Raw genomic sequence first — 23,895 nt, forward strand, 5'->3', positions numbered from 1 at the left:
TTTCTCACCTGTTATCCTTCTCACACACGTCACATCTTGCTGCTTTATGCATAGTTTTCATGCTGAATCTCAGACTTTATTCCCATCAAGAGTATTCTGCATGTGTTTATTAATATAAACCAGTTTCTGTTTTTCTTTTTTGTTTTTTTTTTTAACTGATATTCTTTTTTATTAAATGCTGCTGTGACTCTAATCTACTCTAATCGAATTAGGAATTGAAATGTTTGAATGAAGCTGTAGCTGCCAGTTGGTCCTCGATGACTGGAAGGTGTATTGGTGTATACTGATTAATCAGCACTGAGATGCTGCAGTCTGTCCCTCCTGTCTCTGACCGCCGAGTCCGGTCTCCATCCATCACCTGCAGGCGGGCAGCCGTCTGAAAGCAGGAAACCTTCACAGGCTTCCAGCCTTAGCTCAGCTCTGTGGCTATGGACGCACCGGCGTGTGTGTGGGCCGGCCTCATTTAAAAGACTTTTTAAGGTCAATTCAAAATCCCCAAAAAAAAGGAAAAAAAAGAAAAGGAAGAACATTTTTTGTTTTGTTTTTGACAGCAGAGTCAGACGTCTGCAATCCCGACGCACAGATGTGTTTAAAGAGCTGAAAGCGAAGGCAACGTCCACATGAAGGCTGGCAGAGATGAGTGGGAAGTGGAACTCAGTATGTGATGTGGTGTGGTTGGTCCTGCTGTGGACAGCTCAGCCGCTTCAGACGAAACTTGGAAGCAGCACAAGTCACATATTTTCACAGATGTTTGTTTTGCGAAACTGCAAACTGGGATGACTGGCCACATTATCTCGTTTAAACTGAAGTACTTTTGTTGGTATTTTTGAGTAAAACATGAATTAAATTTGCTGTAATCAATTTTTTTTGTGTAACGTGAAAGATGAAGCTGTGCTGTCAGCAGAGCTTTTCTATCTCCGCAGCAGGCCGCAGTTTTCTGCTAAAAGCTAGAAAAACTTGCAGTTTATTACCTGCTGATGGAGACAAGCTAACAGCCAGTGGACACAGCCGAGCATTTAGCAGCTATAGAGTCATGTATTCCGTCAGGAGGTGGTGGAGACCAAAACAGAGCTACAAGGAGAGAATACTGGACTTTAAATGAACCCCAGTGTTGTTTCGTATCAGCTGGCTGTGTGAACAGACATCTGTTTGCACTGCCCCCAAGTGGACAAAATGCGTTCAGAAGTACATTTAAAGGTGCAGTAATCAGTTCTTGGGAGAGATAATTGATTCTTTTGGGTATTTCTGGCTTTTGGTCACCAAATTCTGGAAATCAGAATCCAGAATCCAGTTCAGATTCCACACACACACACACACACACACACACACACACACCCACAGCGTGAAGCGTCCTCTGCACAGGACGCCATTACGCCACCATGTCTTTACACAGCAAAAAAGGTTTGCTGCTGCATTAATGTTCAAAATCTCATATGTAGAACGGGACATCAAGTGTTATCTAAAGTACGTCAGCACAAATGTGAAATGTCTTTGATTTGTTATTTCCACTGTTTGACCCTTTTCTCAATGACATTTCAAATTAAGTGCTGATTACTGCACAGCAACTGGTTGTTTTTACACTGTAAAAATGTCAATGTCATTAACATACCTGCTGACAGCAACACAGTCATGAAAATCCTCCACGAGTCCCTGGTGGGTCGCTGACTGCAGTACTGATGCTGGCCCAGATATTCAACGTTGTCAGTGTGTGTGGTTGATTTACACGTAGATGTTCTAAAGACTGAGTACCACAACTTGTTGTTTCATTTTGTGATCCACTCACAGCCACATAGACTCCTTTCCCCCAGAGGTCGTGCAGCTATGGCACTAATGCAGTAAAATTTAAATTTACATCCCATTTACATTGCTAAGTATAAACTGAATTAATCCTACGTAATCATCAGACCACGTGGAAATAAAAATTTAAATATCTGCATTACTGGATGAGTGTGATTGCATAAAGCGTGATGTTTCCTCAGCTTTTATCGATGTTCTTTGACTCTGCATTCCATTGGTCATTCCAGTTCTGGCTGTGAGGGTGAGGAGGGTGAGGAGGGTGAGGAGGGTGACGGGCTGAGGGTGAGGGGAAAGCTGCAACACTGTGGGCTTGATACCGCTGAGTGAGATGAGGGTTTGGTGTGAAAGCAGGAGGATCCAATTTGCTCTGATGGCCTCACTTCCTGACTTTCCGTGTTTTAGTGGACAACAAACACCAACATGGCGGCCCGATCTTGCACCCATCCATCCCTCAGTTCACACGTGCACCTTTCACCCGTGCCATGGCGCCGGCTCATGTTCTCTCACTGTCACATTCTATTCCCATACAGGAGGTTTATTCACCCCCCCTTCTTCTGCTTCTCGTTTCCCCGCAGTGCCAGATCGCCACGCAGGACGAGGACCATGATTGACAGCCAGGCGAGCTGAGGAGACCTGTCATTCATCTTCCTATCAGCGTGTCAGGAGGGCTATCTCCTTCTCGCCTCCCCCCCCTTCCTTCTCCTCCTCCTCCTCTTCCACGATCCTCCCTCCCTGAACCCTCTCCTCTTATCTTCTCAATGGGCTGGTAACCTCGCCATCCCTGGCAGCTGTGTCCCACCCCAGAAAGCCGAAAGCGACAGAAACAGCACAGGAAAACGGCGAGACACGTCTTAGCCGACCCTCGCTGCACCTGAGGGCAGTTTGGCATGCCTCCTCACTCCAGCTGAGTGAGCTGTAGTAAGTGCAATTAGAAGAGGGATCGTCTGTTTGCACGCCTCCTTGAGAAGGAGCTGAGAGAGGACCAGTCATGCGTTTCCATTTGGCGCTGACGCTGCAGGCGCTGTGGACTGCTGTTTGCCAGGCGGCCATGCAGCACTACCCGGCAGCGTGGGGCCACTATGATGTGTGCAAGTCCCAGGTTTACTCAGACGAGGGCTTGACCTGGGACTACATGGCCTGTCAGCCAGAGGCAGCAGACATGACCCAGTACCTGAAGGTTACTCTGGACCCCCCCAACATCACCTGTGGAGACCCTCCAGAGACCTACTGTGCCCTGGTGAGTACATGCAAAAGTGAAAAATCTCCAAAATTATACACCCAGTAAAAGGCAGCACGACGGCGTGTGTGTGTGTGTGTGTGTGTGTGTGTGTGTGTGTGTGTGTGTGTGAGTGTGTCGTGGATGAGCTCGCTGTGACCTCACTGCTGTGACAGACGCTTTCAAAGCCTGTGTGACTCACGTACGTTTCTGTGGCTGGAGAAGAGGAGGTTTGTGCCCATTGACGTCACGCTCTGCTGTTCAGAGAGCTGCTTCTCGACGTGCACTGCAAACGCTGTCTGATGTGCTGTTCATGCTGTTCGTGCTCGCAGAAAACACTGTAGAATGTGACTTTGCCAGTGAACACACACACACACCAGTCACATAATAATATGTTTCCTCAGCCGTCGTGAGTTCAAAGAAAAAAATGATGTATTTTTGTAGCAGAGTTGGATGAGTGGCCTAAAACTTGAAATGGTGCACAGGTGGGCTAAAAATACGGCCTGACTGGATGTTTTAAGAGGCAGCACACAGGGATGGTGTTTCCTTCTGTTTAGCAACAACTTCGCCCAGTCACTACTGCGTTTGTTCAGCCTGGTTCAACAAATAGACTGTGAAAAACACACCAATCACGTCTCATCACTGTGCACTTTGTGCTGTTTTATGTGTGAATGTCATCAAACTGTGTGCGAAATGTGCACGATTCAGACGCCGTTCCACAAGTCCTTCAGCTCAAACGCTCGGGCCCAACATTATAACATTCAGTGTCAGCGTATTTCATGTCACAGCAGCAGTGCTGAGTTAAAGTCGGCGTCCAGGCTGTGACCTCATTGCTCCCTGCAGATGTGTTTGCACGAGATGTTGGGGATTGATGAGCAAACACCGTGGGACATTTCTGCAGCTTCAGCAGACGGCCACAGATTGGGAGGGTGTGTTTGATGATGACCGAGAGGAGAGTGAGGCGTGTCACCTGTGCTGCCCCCACCGGATCTGAGTCAGATCGGTCCAGGCAGAGTCAGCTAACAGCACTGCTAGCTGCATGGCTAACCGAGCTAACAGCAGCCACAGTTAGCAGCAGTTAGCAGTTACTCTGGTGCTGCTGCCCACAGGTGGACCCTGCTGACATACTGCGTCTTTGCAGTTGTGACCAAAAGCAACGAGCTCCTTTTCTTGTTGTTGGATCTCCAAACACGATAGACGTGTTGAAAAGGGGTTCCACGCCAGTAAAGTTGTGATGTTCTGAAGGATAAGAGGAAGTTTATATTTAAACAGCACAATAAAAAGCAGTGATTGGATGATTGGTTCACCCTTTGAAGTTCATGTGGTGCTGTTGATTCTGCAAATTACATTGCAATCACGAAAGTCACAAATTCCTGGTGGAGCTGAACATAAAATGAGATGCATATTAGGTCAAGTATTTAATTAGCAACCCGCCTTCCTCCTTATTCCGGGTCCTTTTCACTTTGAAACTCACAGCTGGTCGCCTCAGATTAACGCTAAATGATGAATCCATTTTGGGCCGTCGCACATTACCAAGTCATCAAAGATTCCTTCAGAACAAATGCACTCCTCAACAGCTTCAAGAGCTCTTCTGATAAACAGCGAGATGTTCCAGGAAAAAGTAGTAACTTGAGGAGTATAAATAGACTGTTGCCCTCAGCAGAAAGTCAGCTGACAGGAGACACAGAGAGGGATTAACAAAATACAGATGACAAAGAAAGAGAGCGAATGATCAAGAGGGAAGTGAGAGGAAGCGAACGTGGGGGGACGGGGACTCGGAGGACTGTGTGCAAAGCATACGGCGACTGTGGAGCTCGCATCTACTGCGTGGGGCGCGATGGAGGCTCTGAAATGTGAATAATTCAACATGTTTTGTAGCTAATGTGTTTTATTCATAGGACACATTATTCAGCCCCACGTCTCTCAGGCACTTTTGAAAAATGCTGACTCCCGTGATGGGCCGAGGTTGGCTGAAGGCAAAGGGGGGGTTGAGGAGGCCAGTACGGGATGTCTGGGAGGTCATCGTTAAAATGGGGTCACCCACCGATCTCCCTCTGGGCGGCCCGTGACCTCCCGGTGATCCGCATTTGAACCTGAAAGGCGTCTCGTATTCGCAGGGACTGTGGATGAATCGTAGATGAACGGCGGTCATCCGTGCCCGATACTTCTATTTCTGGACGCACAGTTGAAACTGAGTGTATTATTATTATTGCCGGCCTTTTAACGGTCTGATGATTGCTTATTGAATTAGTGGGAGTTTGCGCCACGCTGTCGCCCTCGTGTCTCCGGCAGTCAATGTGATCAGACTGCCTCAATTAAACAGGCAGCGGTTAGCTCCCACATAACCATTTCCTCTCTCTGCTGTACTGTACTCATCACAAATCACACAAACATCAGTGAAATGTGACCCCTGCCGCTTACCATAGAGTCCAATTCTCTGCAATTGGTTTATGTTTACCCCAGGCAGTAACGTGGCTCCAAATCAACATCAGAACAATTATCATTGATATTCCAGCTACTCTGGCTGCCAATACGTGGCTGCGATGCCAATAGTGCTTTGTATCATAAGTCAGATCATTGCAGATTCGGGGCAATTATCATTAGGCCGCGTTATCGGAGAGTTTCATCTCTCTGGTAATTGATTTTGCGCTCGTGCAGGCGGGTGTATTTTAAAGCCTTGCGTCTGCTTCCTGGAGTGCTGAAGGTAACCGACACCAGACGAGGAGAGAGATGCAGCAGCTCGAGGGCGTGGTGCTCATATGAGCATGGTTATCTCAGGTTGCGGCCTTCACCCCCCCACGTGCACACACACACACACACACACACACACACACACACACACACACCCTCCCTAGTAAAGGCTTTTTATTCTCCTTCTAGCCTTGTGACCTTTTCGATAGCAATAAGCTGGCATTCACTGAACTCTGGCGCCCGAATCTGCCGTCATATGAGATTTCACTGTCCCCTGCAGTCAGACTCTGACCGGCGTCTAACGGCCGGGACAGCTCGCGGAGCCCCGGCCTGCCGATGATTGAGATTGTGCGGGATGCAGGAGAGTAACTTTGACCTCACTCAACAAAGCGTGCAGGAGAAGCTGCTTCTCGTGAAGCCGCTGAGGCTACACGACACATGTGCTTCCTGAAGATCACGCTGCGTTTGGATGCGCTCGTTCAGGCCAGCACAAAGAGACTGAAGTGAGAAGTGCTCCTTCTCTTCCTGTCAACCAGCTGACATTCACACGTGTCGGCTCCTCTTTGATCCGCGTAGCATTAAACATGGAAGAACCCCTGCTTTCTAGGTGTGACTCCATAATTTATTGGAGTGTGTGTGTGTGTGTGTGTGTGTGTCCTGGGTGAGTACTGTATGTCTCTGTTTGTGCCATCAATTTACAAACAGGAAATGCTGATGAACGCTGAAACCCGAGTCTCGGCAGGCCGCTGCATTTCATGGCCAATCAAATCTAAATGAGGAAACGAAGAGGATTATTAAAAAGGTGGTGCAGCACGTGGCTCCCACCCCCATTTGAGCCCTGACCAAAGGCCATTAAAGCTGTGCCATGACAAGACAAGCTGACCAACGCTGTAGGTTGTGGGTGGCGCAGTGTGACTGTGGGCTCAATGAAGTGCAGTAAGGCAGTTCGGCAGGCCTGTGGAACAGCTGTTTCGCTTTGTTTCAGGCACAACATCACCTGCTTTCCTCGAGTGTTGGAGATAATTTCACGTAACATGAGCAAACAGAAGACGAGCTCGTTTCCGTTTGTTGTGGTGAAAATGCGTGTGTTGCTGACCGTCTGCTCGATCCGCCATGGTGAACACGTAGCGACGTAGTGAAGGAAGGAGGAAGAAAACCTCAGAGCCTGTTGGATGCTGTTTGGAGGGAATATTGTGTTAAACCTGCAAAGCGAGCAAAGCGATGCACAGCGTTTTCACGTCGCCTATAAGCAGAATTAACATTCGCCTCTCGTTCTGTTCCATGTTTTCCACATTCACGTTACAGGTATGTGGTTCACTTTTGGTGGCAAAGCAAATTCACAAATTGATCAGATGGACTCCAAACCACCAGACTGGCAGGTAACAAAGAATCCCTGTGTGTCCTCAGTGGTAACGTTGGATGTCAGGAATATTTAATTCTAATATTTAACATGTGCGACTCACTTGTGGGTATTTTTGGTTTATAAAACCGTCCTTTTGCGGCCTGAACTTCTGTTATTTTGCTCGTCATCTCCGTCACACGAGCAGCACGCTAACACCGAGCCTCAGCGTGTTCAGTTCACGCACCGCACGGGGGCTTTTCGACGCGCGTCTGTCGATAAACGTACGCCGAGCTTTCCCGTGGATTTACATTGTGATATACGGTAAAAGTGTGACCTTTTCCTAAGCTGATCCTGCTTAGAGGTTTCAGACAGACAAAGCGCTTTAACTCCCCCGTACCCACCAACCCCTCACTCACACTCTGTGCCGCCTCTCGACAGGCTCCACGCTGACATTTCCTCGAGAAACGAGTGCGCTGTCAGCAGCAGTATGTCTCATTTGGTATTGTAACAGTCGGTGTGAGGGTTAGAGGAAGACGAGAGTGAGAGGAAGGAGACGGCGGCTTTTTCGCAGGGCTGCACTGTTGTCGGTGACATTCTGTCTGTTTGGATTGGCTTTTTTGTGTGTGTGTGAGTGGGCAGATTTGCAAAAACAAGCACTAAGGCGGCTTTTCAGACCTGCTGATTGACTTTAAAAAAATAAAAAAAGGTCAGACTCCAGGAATGTAGTGGCAATTAACCAGCATTGAAAAACTAATCAGTCATTCAATGGGGCTGTTTAACATCACAGGATTAAGTCAACTTGATCCATTTTCTGTGTCTTCTTTCATCTTCCACAGCTCAAACCAAATCAAAGGTCTATTGAAACGCGTGTCAGAGGGCCAAAACAGGCTAAAAGGAAAGTCGTGTGGAATTCACAGATTCTTGTAGCGTTGCTTTTTGTTTGATTAGTGATTGCTATCTGGAGTGCCAGACGAGGCTGCGGTTATTACGTCTGCATGATTCACCAACAGGCGGCGTTTGAGACTTGACTGAATTTTTCACACATGATCCTAATCTGCGCTCAAAGGAATTCTGAGTCTTTATGTGAATTAATTACACTAATCAAGCCCCAAGAAACAATTTCAATTTGAAGTTAAGGTAGTGCACACTCGTCTGCGGGTAGAACGATTTTCATCATCTCGGACGCCACAAAAAATGCCGGATTATGTAACAAGACGAAATGCAACTGATGCGGCCGCCTGAGATGTCCTGCTACAGGAAGGACAGAACTGATACTCCAGTCTGAAAATAAATTACTTTTACGTTTTGACAAAGCATTTTTATTTTCCGGCGTAACAGGAAACTGACAGACCAGCTGCGTGCGTAGCAGTTCTCCTCACATGATGCCACGCAGCCAATCAAATCTGTGCACGCTGCGACGCTGCGACTCAAGTCGGCGAGTGAGATGCAGACAGGATGAGAGGCAGCAGTAACTCCACATGTTGTGCTCTGAAACAAAGAGTACACAATAAAAACACGCCCACTCAAATCCAAACTGAGAGCGCAAAACATGGACGTCTTTTCCTCTTTTCCTCTTCCTCTGATTATTTTGTGTGCCATCCTCAGAGTGTCTGCCCCTTCCTTTTTTAAAATGAACCTTCTGCTTAGACTTTCCATCTTGATTCAACATCCTGCCGCTAACAGCACCACGTGGTGAGCATATGAAAACAGCACAGCGGCTGCAGCCTGCCTCGGTCGTCAGTATCACCACTCGCATAGCATCAGCCATGTTTTTTAAGTGTTGCTGTTGGGTGAAAACTGCATTTGAACTGTACCGCATTCATGCTAGACAGGCTGTCAGAACGTGGTGGGACCTTCCCGCTACAGCAGGCGAACAGGCCACAGAGAAGTGAGTGCAGGACGCGGTACAGCCTGTCAGAGCAGAGCTGCTCAGTAGTTAAAGGAAATGGTCAGCGGTGGACAGTGGTGCTTCTCCTTGTCTCCGCAGGTCCAGCTGTGATCAAAAACTGGTCGTTGAAGACTTTCCTCAACATCCGCAATAAATTGCAGTTGATGCAGTTGTTCAGGTGAAACACAACCAAACTGTCAGGCCTCATCCGTCTGCCCGGCGTGAAGGTTATCCACACCGCAGTCACAGGAGGATCTCATCATATTCTCTCCGACCCGTCCTGTGCCATAAACTTTGCATGAGGCTCGGGCGCCGTCTGAATTTTTATCATTTTCTTATTTCCTCCAACCACTCGTTCTTCCAGGTCTTCAATAAGTGCCAACACAAACACAGACCTGTCAGCCAGCCCGGGCCAGGCTCAAGAGAAATCCATTAAACAGGTGTTGGCAGAAAATCCCACACTTCCTGCTCTGGGCGTGTTGTGGCTCGGCCGCTCCACAGTCTGAGGAAACATCCGGCATCGCACGTTCTTCAGTTGCATTTGGTTCTTCCTGACGCCCAAACGTGTTTCAGGAGGGTTTTGTTTTGTTTAGTTATTTCGTCTCACAGCAGCTCCATTGGCGAATCGGAATAATCGTGTGATCAGGTATGAAGCTGGTGACGTTTTTCGTCTGCTTTGTGTCAGCCATGATGCTTATGCGTTATTGGTGACTGAGTGGTTTGTAAAACATGAAATGGCTTCGTTGCACTTTGTCTTAGTGTGAATGTGTGCACAGCTGACCATCATGTTCGTCTGCTGCGATGCAAACTGCGGCCGTTAGCATGTTCAGCTAACTAGCTTACGTCCTGCAGTGTTAGCCTTCATTAAATTACTACACAGTACAGTACAGCTTTGTAGTGTTTCCCAGCAGTGTGAGAATATACGCAGGATTAGCATTAGCTCTTTGTTGAGGTACTCGGGATGGGGTCACATTGGTTAGTCCTCATGATAAAAGCCCCCACCTGATGAGCACACCAGCTGTTTAACCGTAGAAGGGTTGATATGAAGCGTATGAAGTGTACACGTTTAACGTATCAGCGGTTTTCGGCTGCACTGCCGCAGTCTGTTCCTACGCTGTTGTCACCATGATCATCAGCAGCACACCATCGCTACCATTTTTCGCCACTGTCTTCACCACATCATCATCGTCATTATGATGACGGTTTCTGCAGTTTAAGTCTGGATGGAAATGAGGGCGTATTGTTTAAAAAAAGGTGCAGATAGCAGGAAAATGTGTGCTCCTCAGGAGAAAAGTTTGTTGCAGGGAACTTGGTGAAGAGCTGGTATGCGACATCAGGTGTTGCTCTGTGATGGCGTGTTGTGTGAGCCTGTGACTCGTCTATCTGGGCTCCATCAAGGCGTTCAGTGTTGCCTCACCGTTTACTCTGCCATAACAAGATAACAGGGGGCCTCCTTGACTCCAGCTTCCCACAGGGTTTGCTGTTGACTTTTTTTTCAAAGTTTGGAGCAAAACATCTTCTCCTGTGCCATAAATTATGGAAGGGGAAGTTTGGAGAAGCTGAAAAAACTAATCTCTCTCTCTCTCTAACTATATATATATATATATTTTATTTTTTTTCCATATTTAGATGTAAAACTACCCAAGACTGTGAAAGTGTAACTTGAAAAACATTTTCTTGCAGAATGAGAATGAAGTCGATATAGGAGAAGGGCTGATGTTTCATTTTGGGAAACAAACACATATTTCACTCTCGTTCAGCTTTGGTTTCTGCATGCGGACATGATGGATTCCCAGAAAATTAGTATTGAATATAAGTCAAGTGAGAAATGATCTCTTATAGCACAGATTTAACTTCTGAATATCTTAAAGGCTCTTGCTATTGACTACAAGTCACCCAGAAATATCACTTTGTCTCATTGTTAAAGGCTCTCTGTGCTCGCTGGATGTGAAGACCCATGCATAATACAAGCCGAGCGTACGGGCCTTCACAGTCTGATTTCTATAACACAGGGATTTCTTTTCTGTCTCTCATGTATTTTATTTGACGAAGGCAGTTTTGCCCCTTTTTCTCTTCTATTGCTCTGTGGGCTCTAAATCCCTCTTGCGGTAATGGGGGCTTTTGTTGCATTTCACAGTTCATCACTCATGGAAAATTATGGCCTGGAACCCCCACCATCGTCTCCGTGTTCTCCCTCCACCTCTGCTCACGAGGCTCCGTGAACACATGGAGATACAGCGGTGGGTTGCTGGGAGGATCCGCTGACTTCTAATTGCTCTTTGAACCTCTGGGGTGGATTTCCCCTCAGCGCTCGCTTGCTCCAACACTGAGTTTCACTGAGTCCCCTTTTCTCTTTGGGACTCAAATAAAAATAGCACACACACACACACACACACACACACACACACACACACGCTGGTCAGTGCAGACAAGCTTATAAAGTGCAAAACATGGCATCAGTGGCTTCAGTTCATATTTGGAGGCACTCGTGTTCATTTATTTGTGTTGGGGGGCTTTTAATGTTAATTGCAGCAGATAAGTGGGAGTGTTGTGAGTGGAGCAATATCCCAGTGATCCCATCCCTCATTTTTATCCATGGTGGGAGGTCAGATGGTCCCACAGCCGTGGCAGACGCTCTCCCTCCTCTACTCAGCATTTCAAAGCAGCAGGGCCTTCCTTCCCTTATCAGCACAATAAATACTGTGTGTGTGTGTGTGTGTGTGTGTGACTGGTGTACATCGTCTGCATGTGTGTCAGTTTCTATTTGCGTCTGTATCTACTTCCCTGCTTTCATAAACGCTGAACTGCAGCTCAGGCTGTTTGAGATGACTGCTCACATCTATTTTGGGATGTAACCTACTGTATACGGCGTTCTGATGCGAACTGCCGTGAAAACAAACAAAGATGTTCAGGGTAACAACACGTGCCAAGTTCTTTTCACCTTTTCCTTTCCTAACAACGTCGGGTGGAACCAAACCTCGACGGCTGCCATTTTGTCAGTGTTATGATTGTCGTCTCACACTCTCAGACTGACGCAAGTCACATGTAGGCGAAATGACTCGGGATGGGTTTTGTCCGGTCTCGTTCCCAGGGTGTTGAATACTGCTGTCTTGGCACATCCCTCACTGAAGGTCCCAAACACATCCGCGTCAATATGAGATGTTCAGGGCAACTGCACAGCTCGTTCACAAAACGAGAAAGTCCCAAAGGGGGTGGAGGTCGTGCCGAGTGGTGGGTCACACCTGAGACGTGCCAGCTTGCATCCTGTGTGAAAGGAAACACACTCCTAAACCTGACCACGTAGTTCCTAACCAGAGTGACGTTTCATGTGCAAGACGTGTTCAGGCTTTGCACGTTGCCTCAGACGCCAGAGGCCGCGACAACGCGTCGCAGTGTGGCGAGGCGCACTGAGAACGTGTTGCACATGTCATCCTGATTAGAGCTGAGCCAGTGTGTTTTTCAGGGCTGATGTTGAGGTTGATTAGGACTGCTGCCATTATAAACAGCAACTACTGTTTGATACAAGTCGTATCAAACAGCGGCCCATACGAATAATCGAGAAAATGCCGAATACCAGAATTCGATGTTCTGTCTGTGTCTGACTGGAAGTGAACGATGGAATTGCAGCCTCTTGAACGTCAGGCGTTTTAGAATCCATCAGATGTGTATCAGGAGGGCCAAGATTACTGTTGGCCCTTCAGCTGCAGAGCCAACACAGCCTTTGAAAGTGCAGGGTAAGAGATGTAATTTCTTAATGTGAAAACAGAGGAGAAAACCTGCTGAGAATAACATCAACTAATTAATGGTTTAAAAGGCAAAGTGGGCTGTGTTTTCATGTTTTTTTGGCTGAAAGCATTAATGAGTGTTTATTTAACTCAGATTTATATGAAGTGGAAGCTTTCACAGTGTTTTTCTTGCCCTTTTAGTCTCGCCGTCTTTCCTCTGGGGAGCGTTCCTGTCCTCTCAGATGGCTTTTAGGCCCATCCTGTTTTCCTCCTTGTTTGAGGGAAATGTGAGGCTGTGCAGCTCACCCTGACAGGCTTCAAAGAGGACTTCTGGATTACGTTGACTGACAGCTCCCAAGCCCCATGATCTGTTGTGTCTGGCCCACACTGAGCGCAGGGCAAACTCCGAATCAATAGCAAAGCTATCAGTGATGGAAATTGAATGCGGAATCTGAACGCCGAGTAGCCCCTCATGAGCTGCGTAAGAGCATTTTTGCACTGCTCATCTTCGGTGTTTTTCCCCCTGGCATGTTAAAGTACAGTCGAAGCTAAGAGGAAGTACAACTGCACCTTTTCAGAGCATCAAAAACAGAAAGCAGGGAGATGAGAGGCCACAGATGGAACTGTCTTCAAAGTACAGAGTCGGCAGTCTTTTAAAGTGATACCAGACTCGCGGAGAAAATGTTCATTTTCCTGTGCGCTCAGCTCGATCTGACACTGAGAAGTAATTTGACATTTGCTGCCATGTGTCATTCTGGGTGACTGCTCATCGACAGCTGCAAACAGGCTGGACAGCAGACAATAAAACAAGTAACATGAAGAGACATTTCTGCCACAAACCCTCCCGTAAACCCATACAGAAGAACGCTGTTCACTTTTTAGCCATTTCGACTTTTGGAGAGCACTGAAATGGCCCCTCTGAGCGCCGTCCGACACAGGGACGACTTGCTTTGTAAGCTAATGTCTGCCCAGCAAAGGGAGCCGGAGCAGTCAGCGCTCAAGACAAAGGCCTGGAAAATGTGGTCGCTTAATTAAAGCAGGGGGATAACCGGTGCAGCTATTTACACCTAATTCTGACATAAATCTGGAGTTATTGCACTGGCGAGGCTGTCCTCTCCCCAATTTAGGAAGCTCCCGAGAGCTTTTCCTTAATAAGCAATCGTCTTGATTAAGCCAAGGCAGGAGTTACAGTCGCTCTTCTATGGGAGAGGAAAGGACAAGAGAAGCTGAATTTAACTAGAGGGGAGGCAGTTAGCAAAAAGCCGTCATGGATATTGAAATGGTTAGCATTTTATTAACCCGAGTCAGGACAGAAAGAGTAATTGGTGTATTTGGTGGAGACTTGCAGTGTCTGCAGGGCTGTGGCTAAAGGGTGCTGGGATTGACACTTGGCATTTCAACCTCTCCATCTCTGAATCCATCCTCCACTCAGGCAATACTGTCTGCCTCGCTCCATTGCTCCCTTAATTAGCAAGTTGTTTCATTTCCTGTGGCTGCTAAACGAGTGAGTTTCCGTCATTTTCTTTCAGGCCTTGCTGTCTGGAATGAGAGGACCCGCACTGAAAACATCTCTCACAAGGTGCCAGGCACTTGTCAGAGAAGCATCATGTGACAAGGGTGCAAACGCTAATCTGTTCATTATGTTCGCAAGGACAGCTAGCGATTGAGAGGCTTGGCGTGGAAATGCATTTTACATCCCCTCTGCACATCAGAGGCTCTAAATGAAATGATTTTGTTCGAGGTGCCAGGCATTCACTGTTACTCTGGGACACACATTGTTGTCACGCTGAAGGCTCTCTTTCAGCGACATTCAGCATGGCTTCAGACTATTCCCCGACCGTAAACAGGAGGGCGACGTGCCAAGCTGCAGACACTGTGGCAGGGAGCGTTGGCGTTTGATACGAGTCTGCTACCGCGTCCTCGCCTCAATTCCCTGGGATATCATCAAGGGCTGCCTTCCACTGGTATTATTAGCTGGCTTGCTGTCTTGCCATCAACCTTACTGCTCTGGAGAGAGAAACACGGAGAAGCAGGCAGTTTTTTTTACCTGCATGTTTGATTTATCTTCAACATGCACTCACCTATCAGACCACGCTGACTTGTTCCTGGTCTGACTGTACGTGAATACCACAGTGACCGTGGTGTGTGTGTGCATGTGATGAGAAATGCATCCAGGGCGTCCAAACGTGATCATAGGCTACGTTACACATCCTCAAAGTCAGCCAAATTGAAAATGGAACCACGGCAAAGTGAAGTGTCTCTGGAAAATATAACAAAATCTTTCACTTTGACCCCGAGGCTAATTTATGATGACTGACAGTCAGCTTTGGGAATATCATGTATGCAAATCAAATTTTACAGACCTCCTCAGTGACTCGGTGGGCTGTGACTCTAAGCTATAAAACAGCATTTCATGGCTGTTAACGACAAACTTGGTAATAAGAAGAAAAGGCACATTCTCTTGCATGTATGTTTGTTGCGTAACTAAGAATAAATGATTGTCTGAACGTCCGAGGTTTGATCCAGTGACGTAATGACCCTTCTCCTCTCTTTTTCTAAACGGATCGGAGCCATGCTGTCATTATTTAAACTCGTGTTTCTCCTGCTTCGCTGTTGACAGGACTCAGCTGTGGTCATCGTGCCCTGTACTCTGTGTTTCAGCCGCTGATTAGACTGGACAAAGCAGCCATTTTGAATCCCCCACATGACGTCACTGGTGTCACTGAAGCAACGCTGCTTCACGCCCTCAACGCTTACCGCCTTGCAAGTGCACTTGGCTCTCAGTGATTCTGCACTCATTTTCAATTTCGCTCTACAATGACTAAGCAATTTGTTTTAGTCCCAGCTGAATAAAATACGTCCTGCTAATAATACTAATTAGCTCCTCTAATGTGCTTCCCCTCCTCCTCTAAATACTCCCTCTGGTGTGCAGTTCAGCCCTGCCACTCTCAGCTGCCTGTCTGACTGATGGAAAGACTTACAGCCGCTGTGGGTTTGGGGCTTCAGTTTTTCAGCGTCCCTTGAAACATCATCTTACCACAGCGCCTCAGCTTTTTTAACAGCTGTGAATATTAAGGAGACTAAATATTTCATGTTTTAAATTATATTAACAGTAAATAATATGTTTATTTTTAATGAAGCTAGCAGTGTGCTTCCAGGGATGGAAATCTCAGTGTGTGTGTGTGTGTGTGTGTGTGTGTGTGTGTGTCCACTGGACCATTTTGGTCCAAACTTGACTTGTCTCCACAGCTGTCGGATGCATTGCCTTGACTTTTTGAAGACATTCATGTTGAAAAGTTCCGAAGTGCCAGCAGTCCGACTGACGCCTGCTGGGGCCGACATCACATTTGGTCCAGACATTCGTGTTTCCCTCAGGAGTCTGACGATTTTTGAACTTGAATTTTAAAAGTTGCCCTCGCTCACCTGTGATGCAGATTATCCGTGAGTTCACAGAGGGAACACAAAGTTTAGATCAGATGTCAACATCACGAGAAACAAACGTATTCCAGCGTTTGCTCTGGCGTTAACGATGTCACGGAGCACAAATCTTTGTTGAGCCTCTGATTCGCTGCTGCAGACTCTTTTGAACCTGCTGAAGAGCTTTTGGGAAACAGATCATAAGAGCCAGCGTGAGTCTATATGTGTGTGTGTGTGTGTGTGTGTGTGTGTGTGCGACTGTCTCGCTGTGCATCCGGGTGCCATGTGGCACTGAGCGACTCAGCTTTGCTCTGCCAAGAGATAAGAACACGGGGTAAAGCGCTCGCTGCGCCAGCCTACTGGATTTCACCTCTGAATCGTCTTTGTTGTGAGTTGTAGGACTGCTCTGTTTCTAAAGTGACGATTCTCGCAGAGCGCCATATTGACTACATATGCTGCATACGTGCTCAGAGTGAGCACGCATTTGAAAGAGATTATCAATGGCAAAGCCCTTGAGAGAGAAGGAAGAAGAAGCTAACAGCTAAGGCTGTTGCAGCATTGCTCAGTGAGGACAGTTTCACACGGTGATTAGGAATGTTAGCATGTAATAGGCTGGTGTAAGTGTTTTGATTATGTAAGTTCTTTCATTTCTATTACTGTAGCACCATGATGATTATGTGCAAGATGCCTTTTAATGTGCTGCGTTGCTGCAGATCAGAACATATGAAATAAAGAGCGACGGGCTTCTGAAGTAAAGGTGTTAGACTGTTCTGCTGACTGGATGCATGTCTTGCACAAGATTTCTGGCAGTGAAATGTTGGCAGCAGGCAGCAAACAGGTCTACAAGAAGAGGGCAGTGCCTGCTGGGAAGTGTAGGCGGAGGCTGGCATATGGCTGACGGCGCTCACAGGCTTTTGCCTCACCAGTGCTCGCCCCTGTTGCCGCCTCTTTAGCTCGTTTCAGCTGTGCAGAAATGAGATCAGCCTCCATCGCATGGCGGTCATTCAGTGTCTTGTAGGGGCCAGAGACCACACGTGTGGTGCTAGTGGTTCACCTGCTCCTCCAGCAGTGAAACTGCAGATTTAAAAATTGATTGTTGACTTAAGAGGCGCTGGTACTGTTCACTTTAAAACCAGTAGCTGTTTATGGTCATTAACTCTGCAGTAACTAAAATGTCATTTGATTTGTAAAGGATGACTCAGCAAATGCTGTGTGAAGACAGCGTTGCTCCAAAAGCTGGTCAGAGCCCTTTGGCCCAGGCTTGTTATTCAAGTTAACATGTCATTTGGATTTTTAAAGTGTTCTGTTGTGGTGTGTTTATGTGAAGCTCGGGCATCCGAGTGTCAACAGCTGGCTGTGATACTGCAACTTCCTGCTGGAAGAAAGGGGGATTGTTCTTTTCATGATGTGCATGTTACCCTCACACTTTAATGTGTCAGGCTTGCAGTATTTATCTAATCGTAACAGGCCCTGCTGCTCTCTGGCAGCATCGGCTGCTCCCTGAACAGCACATGTAGATGTTCTCAGCTACTGTGCGATGAGCCACTCTTAACCTTTGTTATGTAACCGCTTGTCGCGTAGTTCTTCTTTTCATCCTGTTTTCAGGGCCGTTATAAGTTATGAATATTCAGAATGGAAACTTTTACATAAAGGCCTGGTAGAAATACAATATATGTTTGAGCGACAGCCACTAACCGCGCCCCCCCTCCCAAAACTTGTATTTTCAAATCCCTTCTGGACACCGCCTGGCTGCCTCCAGCATAACAATTCAAATCCCACCTGGTAATACCTCTTGTCACACTGACAGCTGTCATCAAGTCAGCCGTGTTCGCTGTTTAGTTTGCTTTTCAAATTAGCAAGTGGATATTCTCACAATGGTCTCTGTTTTCCTCGTCTCGAAAAGAAGAGCTGCACCCTGAGGGAATGCAGCCAGGCATACAGCGAGTTTTGTTCACGTTGCTGAGAATTGACAGGCAGTTTGATATGTCATTTGCTGCAGTTTGCTGCCACAACTATTGAGCTTGTGAGTGTTTCAGTTTGGATTTGTGTGGTAGATTCTCATGGTACTTAATCACATCTTTCATAAGCGATGCAAACTGCCTGCTGCTTTGTCTGAATTCAAAGCTTTTCAGTGTCTGCTTTCAAGACGACCTCATGAAATGTCCACATCTGATACCAGAATTCAGTATCAGCAAAAATATCACAAGGTCTGATTTGAAGCCCCGCTTTGATTTAAGTGAATGTGACAGTTGTAGTTTTGCATCCCCAGCAAACAAATACAGATCAGCGTCTGTTCAGCATCAGAATACTCACAGACGAGCATCAAACCTCAGCTGCATGTAAAATTGCAAAATAATCATTAGCTTGAATTACACCAGCATTAGAGCAATGATTTAAGCTTATTGTCGGCCATAAAACACGGCGTAAGCGGAGCCGGCGGAGTAATCAGCTAATGTCCTGAAAGCAACAAACAGTTATATTTAACCGACTGACAGAGCTGGAGTGCTGAGGCGTGGCGGCACATAATCGCTCTCCTCTGCGATTAACAGCAGCCGTGACCTGCGACCTTGTCTGCCGATGGCACAGTACATGAGCCACAGCTGAGTGCGTGGAAGTGAGCTGGCTGGTGTGAAGCGTCAGGTGTTGGCTGACCACGCCCTCCCCTCCTCCTCTTCAGATTGTCGTAAACGCTTTGTGCTTTCTCACTAGTCCTCCTTAAACCTCTTATATATATGTAATAGTTTTAATTCCAACATCGACCTCACACCACAGTTTTAACATCTGTTTTAGCAGGATTGTTGCAGCGCTTCCCCACGTCCAGCGACATGCACAGAATCACTCTAACTTCTCCCTCAGTCTGACTGCAACATGCACACGTCCTCCTGTTACCTGGCTGAACAACACAGCGCCTCTCGAGCTCAGAGTGCACTCGGGTCGTCTCTTCCACCTGTTACGGCACCACAAGTCTAAGTGAACCGAGTGGTGTAAAGCTTTATGCTGATGATGTAGCCCTCTACATATGCAGGCCTCTGCTCCGTGGCAACGTTTCCTCGTCCTGTCAACGGGCGTGTTGTGTCTGAGGTGACTTCCTTTTTGTGTTTTGCTGTCTACACTGAAGATGGACTCCACCCCATGTGAACACAGTGGCCTCTAGTCCTCTCACAGGATTGTACTTTTTACATGGCTGCATTTGAAGCCATTCATGTTCAAGCTGTCAGATTCTTCCCAGTTTCTCTGAGCAAGGCAGCTGGTCCTGTTCCTTCTTCTCTGCGGTCTGTTAAGGCAAGGCTATGGCATGCAGATAAGTTGTTTGCATGTTGAAGAAAATGTTGTTAGCTGCTCATAGAGCACAGCAGCAGCAGAGTGTTTTTTGAATTAAATTGACGCTTAGAGTTTACAGTTACATTAAATTTCCACACGGCACCACAGCTTGTTTTCGTGGGTTTATTGATATTCAGGAGCTTTATTAATTCAGGTAGATTGGCTGTCATTTCCCCATTAAGAAGTTAAAAGTGAGAGGAGGTTTGGCAAGGCTGTTCTGTCTCGCTGCCAACAGACTCTCTCCAAGGGCTTCAGTCTGGAACTGCAGACAGACACACACTCACACACACACACACTCACACACACACTCTCACACACACACACTCACACACACACTCTCACACACAAACCAGTCTCTTTTCACCGTGTGTGTCTGTGCAGTACACTCGTGTTCAGGCTTTCATTTTGGGGGATTAATATTACAACCAAACCTTTTCAGAAGGTCCATTTAGGTGTTTTGTATCACCGTTTGTGAAAAGACAGGAATGATTCGTTAATCCCAGTTTGCTCATGTTGAAGTCAAATTAAGTGATATCACATGTATAAGGAACCATGTGGACATAACTGTGAGCGTTGTAATGTGATGATGATCAGCACATCATTAAATCCTACACCTAAATTTGAAACATTCTCTTGGGTTACAAGTGATCTGCATGCACCCAAACCAGACCCAAACCCAGGCCTGAGCCCACTGCAGAGATCAGATCTCTAAGGAAGGCTGAACCACAGCCAGTCTCTGCTGATTCGGTGGAGTCAGAGGACGGGTGGGGGTCTGACACCCCCCGCTGACACAGTGTGTATCACTTCGCTCCGTCCACCGCCGCCCCCCTGCCACAGTATTTACATGCTGTTGATGCTGCCGGTCCCTGTTGCATCGTGCTGTTCTGATGATGTGTCTTGTTTGCAGATGGTGTTTTAGTGTCGCACTCCAAACAAACAAAAGGCCTGTTTATCCAAACTGTGTTTACTTTTTGTGTGCGTTGTCTGAAGCAAGAATTTTTCTCTTCGACATCCAGCGCTCACATTTCCCCTCTCCTTTTCTTGCCACCACGTCCCCGCCAGCACGTTCTCCTGAATCTAGGCCAGCTGAGCAGGGTGGGCACAGAGCAGTTCGCCGGTGTAGCTGAAATGAGAGATAAAGACTGAAGTCAAACAGGCGGCGGCGAGGCAGAGCGTCGGCGCCAATTTCCCAAGGTGCATCCGTGAGCTGTCGAGGCGCTCGCTTCCTGCCATGTTTAGTGCGGTGACAGAGCGTTCGTAACACCTCCGCCCATGGCTTCCACGACTCTGTCACGTCAGATGAAATCATCGCTGAGAGAGGAGAAGCAAAGGGATGGTGGAGAGCAGGAGGAGAGAGATCTTTCTGCCTCGTCATGTTGTTGGGGCTGGAAAGCCTCGTTTCACCGTGTGCTCTTATTCTGCTCAGTCACAGGCAAAATGTCGAGTCAGGGCGGGAACGTTCTCAGCCTGGAGTGAAGAGTGAGCCGATAACACACCTCGAGTGGCGAAACTCCTGGACGGATTTGTGAGTCCTGAAGGAAGACCAGCAGACCCACATGGACACGTTTTAATGTTTACACGTGTGATATAATGATGTCAGCTTTTTACGACGTGCAGGAAAGTCGTAGTTGTCTTAGTCACGTGACCAAAGTCCCAGTTTGGTTGGGTGTAGGGAAGAAAATCTTGGTTTGGGTGCAAATAAATTTGCTTATGTGACAAACACGCCAGTTAAAAACTTTAACTCAGGGACATAAGTTAAAACAGGTCAAAGTTTACTTTTTTAGTTTTTGAAAGTCCACTTTGTGTCTCATTCTTTGTAGTACTTCATCTGACGAAGAAAAGCTCAGTGCAGATGGCATTAAATGACTTGCAAAATACGACTCGTGAAATGACTTTAGACACTGGTGTGTTATTCACAGGCTGTCTGGGGAGACCAGGCAGGTTCACAGCACGAGGACGGGTTAAAAGAACACAAAATAACGCCACAAACGTTCTGTTAAAGTTGACAGAAATTGAAAACCACATTTGCTTTTGAATTTCAGCAGACTGATGAATAGAAATGACAGTAGCCAAGTGTCACAGTTTGTTGCAGCCTCTCATATGGAGCCTCAGCTGCTCAGCGACGCTTTACTCGAGAAACAGAGCAGAAAGTGACTCTGAGAGAAACACTCCTCTGTTTGGCACAGACGAGAGGAAGCACATCATCTTCATCATCGGCGGTTTATTTTTACGCTCACCTGGCTGACGCTGTGAGTCTGTCGTTTAGGGACTGTGATTATAAACCTGAGCGTCGGCGGGGGTGTTGGAGCACATCGTCAGGAGAGCCTCCATGTGTTCGCATTCCTCGAGCACACAGAGAAATTCATAAGTCAGATTCTTTCCATCAGCCGTATCGACTGCTTTGATGTCACGTTGTACGCGTCGGACCTCAAACATTATCCTCCTCTGCTCTTCACAGTAGTTCAAAGTTCAAAAATATTATATATATCACAAATATTTTTGATGTGTATTAATGAGCCAACCTTCCTTGGAACTTAAATTGTGAGGTGAAATCTCACTGTGGTTGCACAAACATAGTTTTGACTGCGCACATCCCTGCAGGAGTTCAGAAATAGTCGAGCACCAAAATAGGACATGGGAACCTGCAGTCAGCACTGTTCTCTTTCATTTTACAAACCCAGGCTACAAAAACCTCCACAGAGGAGGAGGAGCAGAGGATCCAGCGCCCCGCGTCCCGCTGTACACTGCAGGTACTGTAGGCACCCCGAAAGCTGGAACACAGCTGGTGATTACATGAAGTTCATTCCAGGACGGCCGTCTAAAGGGAGAATAATCTGGAATGCTTGACACTCGTGTTAAATGTTCCCGTTCTTTCAGCTGTGTTATCGTAAAAACCCAAATGATCACGCCGTCACGCCTGCCACCAGCCATAAACAAACAGCATCCCCATTTTATTCTGCTGCCTGTCACACGTGTGTGAAACTGTGAACATGAGCTCTTGTAGCCACAGCAGCCTGACTTTCCAGGATGCACGTCTGAGCTGAGAACACACAGCTGGAGTTTGTTTTAATATTCATTCAGAGTACAAATACGCTTTGGTTGTTGGAACAGATACAGTTAATGGTGTACTCGCTCATCCTGAGTGTTTGTGTCTTGATTCCAAATGAAAGTACATGAAGCAAGATGTTCTTCTGCTCTTCCTCCTCCTCCCCAGCATCAGCATCAAAGCACCACATAAACGCCAACACATGGATGTGCTAACGTCCTGAACGAGCCGAGCCCATCAGGCCTTCGCTTAAGTCGTACTTTTACATTTTTATTGCCTTTGAGTGGAAACAGAGTTTCTCTCCCCTAAAGTCCAACACTAGACATCCCTGTATTTATTTATTTCAGTTGTTTCCAGCCTGTCTGGTGACTCCCTAATGGGCACAGCTCGTGTGCAGCCGTCACAAGATCACCCTCCAATCCCCCCCATTGAAGAGAGACTGGTGTTCCTCCGCCGGGTCGGGTGGCACAAATGTACACAAGAAACTGGCCATGGCCGCCCGACCTCTCTCTCTCTCTCACACACACACACACACACACACAGAGGTCTCATTAGCTCTCAGTCTCTTAGTTTAATTAATCACTGACAGAATACTTAATTCATCCATAATTTGGGCAGAGTGGAGCTGATTAGTGTCGTATTTCCCTCTGGCCCTGTTAAAGTTTTTGATTTCCTCTTCTATATTTTTCTAACCCCTCGTTCTTCTCTCATCGTTCGTAATGGCGGCTCATCAAGAGCTCGCAGACAATCAGCTGGCGGAGGCCCCTTGACTCCCTTTGGAGGACTGTGATTACGATTGCGGCGGATGCTTGAAGTTATTGTCGTGGAATCAAGTGGATCCACTTGTGTTTCATTGCTGCTGACTGTGACCTGTCGGAGTCCACCTGCAGATTTTATTTTCTTGACTTCTGTCTCGTTTTTAGCCTGATGTGATGAAGTGGAGGAGAAGGCGAGTCGATGTGTCAAGTGCGTCCTCTGATGACTTGCTTTAACTCGGCTTTAATGACGTGTGACGAGAAGCGCACGCATCAGCATCTGCGTTGTTATTCGCCGGATTTCTGACGTGGGCGAGGTGTCTTTTTCCAGCTTTGTTTTGAGATGTTGTTACATTTCTTCACTTCCTTCCTTATTCGCTTTTCAAAATGTCCAAAAAGTCAACACATGACCAAGTTGAGGACTTTCATTCATTTTTATAAATACGCTGTCAGGGGTGATAGGAATAGTGCCAAGTCTTTGTGTGTGTGCGTGTGTGTGTGCGCGCGTGCGTGTGTGTGTGTGTGTGTGTGTGTGTGTGTGCGGTGTGTGTGTGTGTGTGTGTGTATGTGTGTATGTGTGTGTGTGTGCGGTGTGTGTGTGTGTGTGTGCCCACATTGCCTGTCAGTGTGTTTGAGTGTCGTGATCCTCAGAGCTCGGAGAGAGGAAAAGGCCCGAGCTCTTTTTCCCAGGAGTCGT

General features: G+C 47.0%; 1 protein-coding gene across 7 annotated transcripts in view; it reads left to right on the forward strand.

The window, feature by feature from the left end:
- ntng1a (netrin g1a) overlaps nucleotides 1-23,895 on the forward strand; it is a 198,755-nt gene that overhangs the window by 119,977 nt on the left and 54,883 nt on the right. For all 7 annotated transcript variants that reach the window (XM_046371886.1, XM_046371891.1, XM_046371892.1 and 4 more), the window contains one exon: nucleotides 2,373-3,034. In XM_046371886.1, coding sequence (XP_046227842.1) covers nucleotides 2,786-3,034 — 249 coding nt within the window. In that variant the 5' untranslated portion in view covers nucleotides 2,373-2,785. The remainder of the gene's footprint in view (nucleotides 1-2,372; nucleotides 3,035-23,895) is intronic.

Source organism: Scatophagus argus, chromosome 18 (genome assembly GCF_020382885.2).
Source record: "Scatophagus argus isolate fScaArg1 chromosome 18, fScaArg1.pri, whole genome shotgun sequence".
Lineage (NCBI taxonomy): Eukaryota > Metazoa > Chordata > Actinopteri > Scatophagidae > Scatophagus > Scatophagus argus.